This window comes from Scylla paramamosain, unplaced genomic scaffold (assembly GCF_035594125.1).
Source record: "Scylla paramamosain isolate STU-SP2022 unplaced genomic scaffold, ASM3559412v1 Contig96, whole genome shotgun sequence".
NCBI classification, from domain to species: domain Eukaryota; kingdom Metazoa; phylum Arthropoda; class Malacostraca; order Decapoda; family Portunidae; genus Scylla; species Scylla paramamosain.
The window spans coordinates 15,654-27,500 of record NW_026973761.1 but is presented as its reverse complement, the minus strand read 5'-3'; the positions used below and the strand labels follow the sequence as shown (position 1 = coordinate 27,500).

Genomic DNA, 11,847 nt, shown 5'->3' with positions numbered 1-11,847 from the left:
GTAAAGGGCATTATATTCCATTAGTGTATGCCCTCTTGCCAGGTCAGTCTGAAGATATTTATAGAAAGCTGTGGAAATGTTTAAATGACATTTGCAACTCAAAGAATATGCAACTGGAACCCTCAGTGATACATGTTGATTTTGAATTTGCCATGCTCACTGTTCTGAGAGAGAGATTTCCAACCGCTGTGATCAAATGTTGTAGATTTCATTTAGTGCCAGGCATGGTGGAGAAAAATTCAGAACCTGGGCCTAAGTAAGGATTACAAGGACACCAACAGTGATATAGGCCAGTGGCTGAAATTATCATTTGGTCTACATTTCATTGACCCAACAGATGTAGAAGATTGCTTTGTCGAGGAAGTAATGACAGAGGCACCTCAAGGTGAAAAGATGTATTCGCTTTGCAGACTATCTGGTTGATAATTATGTAACAGCAGAGTCAAGATATCCCCCAGTGCTGTGGGCTGAAATCCCCTCAAATACAAAGCGTACGAACAATGTTGCCGAATCTTTTCATGCTCATTTCAATGAGCAATTTTATGCATCCCACCCATCTATATTTGTATTCATGGATGTACTAGGAAAGCTCCAGACTGCTACTTATGTTAAGATCAAGAGTGTCGGTTTATGACAAACTGGTTTTATGGACACATATTTTTTATACAGTTTCTATAAAATTTTTTAAAGTTTTATAAAGGACTGCAAGGACAAGCCTGTACTAAGGTGCAAGAAGAATATACTTAAAAGGTCAATCCTATACTTAATTAACAAATATACAATTTTTCCTACAACAGGTGAACGATCGTTATTGAACGTATAAACAATCTGACTTAGAGGTAAGTGATAAAAACGCGCTTTTGACTTGATATTCTGACGCGCTTTTGATAGCAATATATCAGCAACGTTTTCCGCGCTTTTGATATGCCAATCCGCGCTTTCGTAAAACGCCTTGTGAGGGTGGTGTGGTGGTGGTGGTGGTGGTGGTGGTGCAGTAGTGTTGCTGCCTCCCTACCTGCCCTCCCCGCTCCCCTCACCCTCATGCCCCTCCCCACTGCCTACCTTGTCCCTGGGTGTGTGTCCTGCCTTGTTTTGCACGCGCGGGTCACCACCTCGCTGCTCCAGCCATTCCTGACATGTCACACTGCCGCCCGCCGCAGCATGGTGCAGGGGTGTGTCGCCATCACTGTCCCTAGCGGTGAGGGGCCAGCCAGCACCCGCCAGCTGCTCCAGTACCTCCACGTGGCCACGGTGACTGGCGGCGTGCACCGGGCGTGACTGCCTCGAGGTGTGCGGGGGTAGGGAGGGGTGACAGGCGTGAGGGCCGCCACGCACTGCTTCTGGCCCCGCGCTGCAGCATGGTGGAGGGCCGTCCTTCCCTGTGTGTGTGTGTGTGTGTGTGAGCAGAAAATGTTATATTATTATTATTATTATTATTATTATTATTATTATTATTATTATCATTATTATTATTATTATCATTATGATTATTATTATTATTATTATTATCATCATTATTATCATTATTATTATTATTATTACTGTTATTGTTGTTGTTGTTGTTGTTATTTTAATCATCAAGATTAATATGCCTGTCCCTTCTTTCGTTCGTTCGTTCGTTCAGGATGAGAGAGAGAGAGAGAGAGAGAGAGAGAGAGAGAGAGAGAGAGAGAGAGAGAGAGAGAGAGAGAGAGAGAGAGAGAAAGTTCAAATTGTAATTCATACAATTCAATTATCACTAAAACTTTTTTTTTTAGTTTTACTTTAATATGCATAACGCAGTAGCAATGCATCACTACGCAGACAAGTTGTTCCAGTACTAAAACTCATTGTAAAAGTAACACTAATAACACGGACAAAAAGATGATGAAATGAAGCAAAACAAGTTATTAAACAAACGCACTGCTAATTACCATTACAGACGATATCGTCATTTGAAAGGTACAAACCACCACCACCACCACCACCACCACCACCACCACCACCACCACAACCACAATCCCCATTTCCACTATCCCTGCTACCGCCACCCCCACCACCACCATCACCACCACCACTATCATTATCACTACTACCACCACTACCACCACCATCACCATCACAATCACCATCTCCACTATCCTCACCACCACCATCACCACCACCACCAACTGTCATCAGAACTATGACCATCATTATGATCACTACCACCACCACCACCACCACTACCACCACCGCCACAACCATTACCATCACCACCATCACCATTACCATCACCATGACCACCACCACCAGACGCACCTCTTCCCTTACCACCTACGTACCACCTCGTACTTCACCACCCAACCATCACCCACATCCACACCACCACCTCCACTAAAATCATCACCACCACACTCCAACTCACTCCCACCCTTACCACCTACAGTACCACCACCACCACTAACACCACCACCCCCACCACTACCCACCACCACCACCCCCACCACCACCACCACCACCACCACCACCAGCACAGCCTCACCTTTACTATCCGTCGCCAGAGGGTTCGCACCGAGGGTCAGCAGTGCCTTCACTGTCTGGTTGTGGCCCTTCCCGGCAGCCTCCATCAGCGGTGTCCTGTCGATGGTGCCTCCACCCTCTATATTCAGCCCCGCCTGCAGTAAGCAACGCAGCAGGTGGTGGTGGCCCTTGCCGGCAGCCACAGTCACCAGACACACCGACACCCCTGCATCAGTGGGGATGGTGACTTTAGGGTTGGCACCCCTGGCGATGGCCGACCTCACCCTTGCCTTCCCCTCCTTCTTTCGGCAGCAACCAGTTTCTGTGTGTGTGTGTGTGTGTGTGTGTGTGTGTGTGTGTGTGTGTGTGAGGGGGAGTAAAAATTGATACCTTTTAATTCCTAAGACAAAAATAAAAGACGCCATGAATTGCTCACCTACCACAAGGGTAGATTAAAAAAACGCAAAGGAGGAATCCACGCTCATTTTTACCATATTCATTACATTAATAACGCCAATATTACTACTACTACTACTACTACTACTACTACTACTACTACTACTACTACTACTACTACTATTATTACTACTACTATTGATATTTTATACTACTACTACTACTACTACCACTATTGATATTTTATTTTTTTTTATTTATTTATTTTTTTTATGTAAGAAGGACACTGGCCAAGGGCAACAAAAATCTAATAAAAAAAAATGCCCACTGAAATGCCAGTCCCATTAAAGGGTCAAAGCAGTGGTCAAAAATTGGGGGATAAGTGTCTTGAAACCTCCCTCTTGAAGGAATTCAAGTCATAGGAAGGTGGAAATACAGAAGCAGGCAGGGAGTTCCAGAGTTTACCAGAGAAAGGGATGAATGATTGAGAGATTACTGGTTAACTCTTGCGTTAGAGAAGGTGGACAAAATAGGGGTGAGAGAAAGAAGAAAGTCTTCTGCAGCAAGGCCGCGGAAAGAGGGGAGGCATGCAGTTAGCAAGATCAGAAGAGCAGTTAGCATGAAAATAGCGGTAAAAGACAGCTAGATATGCAACATAGCGGCAGTGAGAGAGAGGCTGAAGACAGTCAGTTAGAGGAGAGGAGTTGATGAGACGAAAAGCTTTTGATTCCACCCTGTCTAGAACAGCAGTATGAGTGGAACCACCCCAGACATGTGAAGCATACTCCATGCACATGGACGGATAAGGCCCTTGTACAGAGTTAGCAGCTGGGGGGTGAGAAAAACTTCTGGCGGAGACGTCTCAGAACACCTAACTTCATGAGAAGCTGTTTTAGCTAGGAGGAAGATGAGATGTGAAGTTTCCAGTTCAGATTATGAAGTAAAGAGACAGACCGAGGATGTTCAGTGTAGAAAGAAGGGGGACAGTTGAGTGTCATTGAAGAAGAGGGGATAGTTGTCTGGAAGTTTATGTCAGAGATTGATAGAATTGGAGGAATTGAGTTTTTGAGGCATTGAACAATACCAAGTTTGCTCTGCCCCAATCAGAAATTTTAGAAAGATCAGGAAAGTCAGGCGTTCTGTGGCTTCCCTGCGTGATATGTTTACCTCCTGAAGGGTTGGACGTCTATGAAAAGACGTGGAAAAGTGCAGAGGTGGTATCATCACAGCGTAGGAGTGGATAGGACAAGAAGTTTGGTTTAGAAGATCAATTTAATGAATAATAAGAAGAGAGTGGGTGACAGGACAGAACCCTGGAGGAACACCACTGTTAATAGATTTTAGGAGAAAGAACGAGCTGGACCGTCTACCACAGCAGCAATAGAACGGTCCAGAGAAAGGAAACTTGAAGATGAATTTACAGAGAGAAGGATAGAAACCGCAGGAGGGTAGTTTGGAAATCAAAAGCTTTGTGCCAGACTCTATCAAAAAGCTTTTTGAATATGTCCAAGGCAACAGCAAAAGTTTCACCAAAATCTCTAAAGAGAGAGAGATGACCAAGACTCCAGTAAGGAAAGCCAGAAGATCACCAGTAGAGCGGCCTTGACGTAGAACCCATACTGGCGATCAGATAGAAGGTTGTGACAAGTGATAGATGTTTAAGAATCTTCCTGTTTCAGGATTGATTCAAAAACTTTAGATAGGCAGGAAATTAAAGCAATAGGACAGTAGTTTGAGGGATTAGAACGGTCACCCTTTTTAGGAACAGGAGTTGAATGTAGGCAAACTTCCAGCAAGAAGGAAAGGTAGATGTTGACAGACAGAGCTGAAAGAGTTTGACTAGGCAAGGTGCAAGCACGGAGGCACAGTTTCGGAGAACAATAGGAGGGACCACACATCAGAGTCCATAAGCCTTCCGAGGGTTTAGGCCAGCGAGGGCATGGGAAACATCATTGCGAAAGGAATTTTAATAGATGGCATGGAAGTAGTCAGAGGATGGAGGAGAGGAAGGAACAAGCCCGGAATCGTCCAAGGTAGAGTTTTTAGCAAAGGTTTGAGCAAAGAGTTCAGCTTTAGAAATAGATGTGATAGCAGTGGTGCCATCTGGTTGAAATAGAGGAGGGAAAGATGAAGAAGCAAAGTTATTGGAGATATTTTTTGGCTAGATGCCAGAAATCATGAGGGGAGTTAGATTTTGAAAGGTTTTGACATTTTCTGTTAATGAAGGAGTTTTTGGCTAGTTGGAGAACAGACTTGGCATGGTTCCGGGCAGAAATATAAAGTGCATGAGATTCTGGTGATTGAAGGCTTAAGTACCTTTTGTAGGCCACACTCTCTATCATGTATAGCACGAGAACAAGCTGTGTTAAACCAAGGTTTAGAAGGTTTAGGACGAGAAAAAGAGTGAGGAATGTGCGCCTCTCCATGCCAGACACTATCACCACTGTTATGCGCTCAGCGCATTTTCAAAGACAGGTCTCTGACACGGAAGGCTTAGTAGTCATTCCAAGGAAAATCAGCAAAAATACCTCCTCAAGTCCCCCCAACTAGCAGAGGCAAAACGCCAGAGGCACCTTCGCTTAGGGGGATCCTGAGGAGGGATTGGAGAGTGATAGGACAAGATAAAGATATGAGATTGTGATCGGAGGAGCCCAACGGAGAAGAAAGGGGTGACAGCATAAGCAGAAGGATTAGAGGTTAGGAAAAGGTCAAGAATGTTGGGCGTATCTCCAAGACGGTCAGGAATACGAGTAGGGTGTTGCACCAATGGTGCTCTAGGTCATGGAGGATAGCAAAGTTGTAGGCTAGTTCACCAGGATGGTCTGTGAATGGAGAGGAAAGCCAAAGCTGGTGGTGAACATTGAAATCTCCAAGAATGGAGATCCTCTGCTAAAGGGAAGAGGGTCAGAATGTGCTCCACTTTGGAAGTTAAGTAGTCAAAGAATTTATTATAGTCAGAGGAGTTAGGTGAGAGGTATACAGCACAGATAAATTCTAGTATGAGAGTGACTCTGTAGTCACGTAGCCAGATGGTGGTAAACTCGGAAGATTCAAGAGCGTGGGCACGAGAGCAGGTTAAGTCATTGCGCACATACACGCAGCATCCCAGCTTTGGATCGAAAATGAGGATAGAGAAAGTAGGAGGGAACAGAAAAGGGGCTATACTGTCAGTTGCCTCAGACACCTGAGTTTCAGTGAGGAAAAAGAAGATGAGGTTTAGAAGAGGAGAGGTGGTGTTCTACAGATTGAAAGTTAGATCTTAGTGACCGCTTGAATGTTGCAGAGAAGTTAATGAAAGAGAGAGAGAAAAAGTTGAGGGGGGTGTCAAGACACTTAGGGTCGTCAACAGAAAGGCAGTCCGACCTGGGGACATTTATGGTCCCCTCCCCAGATGGGGAGTCCGAGGCTGGTGTAGGAATCGCCATGATGATTTAAAAATTTTTGAGTGAAGGGTGTGTGTGTTTATTAGGTGCCTGTAGTTTTGTGTGGAGTAAGAGAGAGTTGTCTTTAGAGGGCAGGCTGTGACTGTCCCCCTTGTGTTGTGAAACACAAAGGGAAACGTTCAGTGAGGTCACAGCTGGGTTTAATGATAAGTTCACAGCACCCCCTGAACAGTGCATTAGACCTCACTGGGAGTAATTATCAGTTTCGGCAGGTGTCTACTGCCTCCTCCTATTACTACTACTACTACTACTACTGCTACTACTACTGCTGCTGCTGTTGTTTACTAGTACTACTACTACTACTACTACTACTACTACTACTACTACTACTACTACTACTACTACTACTACTACTACTACTACTGCTATTACTACTACTGCTGCTGTTATATACTACTGTTACTACTACTACTACTACTACTACTACTACTACTACTACTAGTAATACTTCTACTACTACTACTATTGCTATTATATATTACTACTATTACTACTCCTACTACTACTACTACTACTACTACTACTACTACTACTACTATTACTACTACTACTACTTCTACTACTGTTACTATTGCTATTATATACTACTACTACTACTACTACTACTACTACTACTACTACTACTACTACTATGCTGTTGCTGCTGTTGCTGCTCCTGCTGCTGCTGCTGCTACTACTACTACTACTACTACTACTACTACTACTACTACTACTACTACTACTACTACTACTATTACTACTGCTACTACTACTATTACTACTACTACTCCTACTATTACTACTAGTACTCCTACTACTACTACTACTACTACTACTACTACTACTATTACTACTGCTACTACTACTACTACTACTACTACTTTTTTTTTTCTACTACTTATTAAAATAATACCTCCACCCCATGTTTATTGATGTGTCAATTAGGGGCTCCATTACTTGGAGGTCATTAGCCCCAGCTCTCGCTAATGACTGTGGCATCCAACCATATCTAATACTCTATAATATAAACATTAGTTGTTAACTATAAATTCACTCTACCTCTACTCTACTACTACTCTACTACTACTATTACTACTACTACTACTACTACTCCCCTACTACTACTACTACTACTACTACTACTACTACTACTACTACTACTACTACTAGTATTACTCCTGCTACTCCTACTACTTTTATTACTACTACTACTACTTCTACTACTACTACTACATATTTTTTTTTTCTTTATGGTAGGAGGAACACTGGCCAAGGGCAACAAAAATCAATAAAAAAATGCCCACTGAAAATGCCAGTTCCATAAAGGGTCAAAGCAGTATTCAAAAATTGATGAATAAGTGTCTTGGGAAACCTCCCTCATGAAGGAATTCAAGTCATAGGAAGGTAGAAATACAGAAACAGGCAGGGAGTTCCATAGTTTACCAGAGAAAGGGATGAATTGATGATTGAAAATACTGGTTAACTCTTGCGTTAGAGAGGTGGACAGAATAGGAGTGAGAAGAAAGAAGAAAGTCTTGTGCAGCGAGGCCGCGGGAGGAGGGAGGCATGCAGTTAGCAAGATCAGAAGAGCAGTTAGCATGAAAATAGCGGTAGAAGACAGCTAGATATGCAACATTGCGGCGGTGAGAGAGAGGCTGAAGACAGTCAGTTAGAGGAGAGAGTTGATGAGACGAAAAAGCTTTTGATTCCACCCTGTCTAGAAGAAGCAGTACGAGTGGAACCCCCCAGACATGTGAAGCATACTCCATACATGGACGGATAAGGCCCTTGTACAGGAGATTATGCAGCAGCTGGGGGGTCTGTGAAACTGGCGGAGACGTCTCAGAAATTTCACCTAACTTCATAGAAGCTGTTTTAACTAGAGATAAGATGTGAAGTTTCCAGTTCAGATTATACGTAAAGGACAGACCGAGGATGTTCAATGTAGAAGGGGGGGACAGTTGGAGTGTCATTGAAGAAGGGGGATAGTTGTCTGGAAGGTTGTGTCCGAGTTGATAGATGGAGGGAATTGAGTTTTTAAGGCATTGAACAATACCAAGTTTGCTGCTGCCCCAATCTGAGAAATTTTAGAAAGATCAGAAGTCAGGCGTTCTGTGAAGCCTTTTCCCTGCGTGAAATGTTTACCTCGTGAAGGGGTTGGACGTCTATGAAAAGACGTGAAAAAGTCGCAGGGTGATATCATGAGCGTAGGAGTGGATAGGAAAAGAAATTTGGTTTAGAAGATCATTAATGAATAATAAGAAGAGAGTGGAGTGACAGGAGACCAGAAGCCCTGAGCATCACCACTGTTAATAGATTTAGGAGAAAGAGAACAGTGACCGTCTACCACAGAAGCAATATAACGGTCCAGAAAGGAAACTTAGAGATGAAGTTACAGAGAGAAGGATAAGAAGCCGTAGGAGGGGTAGCTTGGAAATCAAGGCTTTGTGCCAGACTCTATCAAAAGCTTTTGATATGTCCAAGGCAACAGCAAAAGTTTTCACCAAAATCTTTAAAAGAGGATGACCAAGACTCAGTAAGGAAAGCCAGAAGATCACCAGTAGAGGCGGCCTTGACGGAACCCGTACTGGCGAATCAGACCTGGAAGGTTGTGAAAGTGATAGATGTTTAAGAATCTTCTTGTTGAGGATAGATTCAAAAACTTTAGATAGGCAGGAAATTAAAGCAATAGGACGGTAGTTTGAGGGATTAGAACGGTCACCCTTTTTAGGAACATGCTGAATGTAGGCAAACTTCACAGCAAGAAGGAAGAGGTAGATGTTGACAGAACCAGAGCTGAAAGAGTTTGACTGAAAGCAAAGTGCAAGCACGGAGGCACAGTTTCGGAGAACAATTGGAGGGACCCTCCTCAGGTCCATAAGTCTTCCGAGGGTTTAGGTCAGCAAGGGCATGGAAAACATCATTGCGAAGAATTTTAATAGGTAGCATGAAGTAGTCAGAGGGTGGAGGAGGGGAAGGAGGAACAAGCCCAGGAATCGTCCAACGTAGAGTTTTTTAGCAAAGGTTTGAGCAAAGAGTTCAGCTTTAGAAATATATGTGATAGCAGTGGTGCCCATCTGCAGTTTTGAGAATAAAGAGAGGGAAAGAAAAAGAAGCAAAGTTATTGGAGATATTTTTGGCTAGATGCCAGAAATCACGAGGGGAGTTAGATCTTGAAAGGTTTTGACATTTTCTGTTAATGAAGGAGTTTTTGGCTAGTTGGAGAACAGACTTGGCATGGTTCCGAGGCAGAAATATAAAGTGCATGAGAATCCTGGTGATGAAAACAGGCTTAAGTGCCTTTTGTGGGCCATCTCTCCTATCATGTATAGCACGAGAACAAGCTGTGTTAAATAAGGTTTGGAAGGTTTAGGTGGAGAAAAAGAGTGGGGAATGTATGCCTCCATGACAGACACTATCCACCTCTGTTATGCGCTCAGCACACAAAGACAGGTCTCTGACACGGAAGCAGTAGTCATTCCAAGGAAAATCAGCAAAATACCTCCTCAGGTCCCCCCAACTAGCAGAGGCAAAACGCACAGAGGCACAACCTTCGCTTAGGGGGATCCCTGATTAGGGATTGGAGTGATAGGACAAGATAAAGATATGAGATTGTGATCGGAGGAGCCCAACGGAGAAGAAAGGGTGACAGCATAAGCAGAAGGATTAGAGGAGTCAGGAAAAGGTCAAGAATATTGGGCGTATCTCCAAGACGGTCAGGAATACGAGTGAAGATGTGTTGCACCAATTGCTCTAGGTTGTGGAGGATAGCAAAGTTGTAGGCTAGTTCACCAGGATGGTCAGTGAAGAGAGAGAGGAAAGCCAAAGCTGGTGGTGAACATTGAAGTCCTCCAAGAATGGAGATCTCTGCAAAAGGGAAGAGGGTCAGAATGTGCTCCACTTTGGAAGTTAAACAGTCAAAGAGGCTTATAGTCAGAGGGAGTTAGGTGAGAGGTATACAGCACAGATAAATTTAGTTTTGAGAGTGACTCATGTAGTCGTAGCCAGATGGTGGAAAACTCAGAAGATTCAAGAGCGTGTTGACGAGAGCAGGTTAAAATGGTGCACATATTGCAGCATCCACGCTTTGGATCGAAAATGAGGATAGAGAAAGTAGGAGGGAACAGAAAAGGGGCTACTGTCAGTTGCCTCAGACGCCTGAGTTTCAGTAAGAGGAAAGAAGGTGAGGTTTAGAAGAGGAGAGAGTGGTGTTCTACAGATTGAAAATTAAATCTTAGACCGCAGATATTGCAGAAGTTAATGAAGAAAAAGTTGAGGGGGTGTCAAGACACTTTGGGTCGTCGACAGAAAGGCAGTCCGACCTGGGGACATTCATGGTCCCCTCCCCAGATGGGGACTCCGAGGCTGGTGTAGGAGTACATGATGATTTTGAAGTACAGTGAAGGGTGTGTGTGTTATTAGATGCTTGTAGTTTTGTGTGGAGGAAGAGAGTTGTCTTCCAAGGGCAGGTGGCAACTGCCCCCTTGTGTTGTGAGATTTTAAAGGGAAGCGTTCATGGAGGTCACAGCTGGATTTAATGATAAGTTCACAGTACCCCCTGAACAGTGCTTTAGACCTCACTGGGAGTAATTGTCGTTTCGGCAGGTGTCTACTGCCTCCTTCTCTCAATTATATACTACTTTTCACTGCTGCTTTATATACTAGTTTATACTATTTAGAGAGTCAGGTCTAATGCACTGAATCGGGGGATACTGTGAACTTATCATTAAATATGCCCAGCTTTGACCTCACTGAACGTTTCCCTTTGTGTGTCACGACAAAAGGGGGCAGTCAACTCTTCCTTCACACAAAAATACATGCATCTAATAATTTCACACACACACTCTTCACTCCTGATTCAAAATTTACATAGCGACTCCTTCACCAGCCTCTTAGGAGGTGACCACAAGTGTCCCCAAGTCAGGCTGCTCTTCTGGTATTGACCTTAAGTTTGTTGACACCCTCAACTTTTTCTTCGTTAACTTCTGCAACATTTGTGGTCTAAGATATAATTTTCAATCTGTAGAACACCACCTCTCCTCTACTAAACCTCATCTTCTTTTCCTGACTGAAACTCAGATGTCTGAAGACAACTTGCGTATCCCCATTTCTTTTCCCTCCTACTAATTCTTATTTTCAACCAAAATAACTGGATGTTGCATTTATGTAGCACCTTTGTCTTTCCTGCTCTCATGCCCACGCTATCTCAATCCCTCAAGTTTTCCACCATCTGTCTACGACTACATTGAAGTCACTCTCAAACTAAATTCATCTCCTGGTATACCTCTCACCTAACTCCTCTGACTATAAGAAATTCTTTGACTGTTTAACTTTCAAAGTGGAGCACATTCTGACCCTCTTCCCTTTTGCAGAGATCTCCATTCTTGGAGACTTCAGTGTTCACCACCAGCTTGGGGAGACCTCTCTCTTCAGAGGAGCTGCATTATGCTGTTTTGGCTCTTCTAATTTGGGGGAATGACTGCTGCTTCCATATCAGAGACACGTCTCAGTGTGCCGAGCGCACATAACAGAGGTGATAGTGTCAGGC

At 43.7% G+C, this 11,847-nt stretch overlaps 2 protein-coding genes across 5 annotated transcripts in view; both read right to left on the bottom strand.

Annotated features, from left to right (window-relative positions):
• The window catches only part of LOC135098972 (serine/threonine-protein phosphatase 6 regulatory ankyrin repeat subunit B-like), a 37,896-nt gene extending 35,125 nt beyond the window's left edge, over positions 1–2,771 (bottom strand). For 3 of the 4 annotated variants that reach the window (XM_064001438.1, XM_064001441.1, XM_064001442.1), the window contains exon 1: positions 2,504–2,771. The gene's annotated coding sequence lies outside the window, so the exon portion shown is untranslated. Of the gene's footprint in view, positions 1–1,062; positions 1,268–2,503 lie in introns of those variants that run through there. The other variant, XM_064001439.1, reaches the window with a different exon arrangement.
• LOC135098968 (26S proteasome non-ATPase regulatory subunit 10-like) overlaps positions 1–9,538 on the bottom strand; it is a 9,653-nt gene extending 115 nt beyond the window's left edge. Inside the window, exons 1-3 of the mRNA XM_064001419.1 lie at positions 9,532–9,538; positions 2,490–2,707; positions 1,063–1,278 (exon numbers count right to left, since the gene is read on the bottom strand). Coding sequence (XP_063857489.1) covers positions 1,063–1,278; positions 2,490–2,707; positions 9,532–9,538 — 441 coding nt within the window. The remainder of the gene's footprint in view (positions 1–1,062; positions 1,279–2,489; positions 2,708–9,531) is intronic.
• Positions 9,539–11,847: the final 2,309 nt, after the last annotated feature.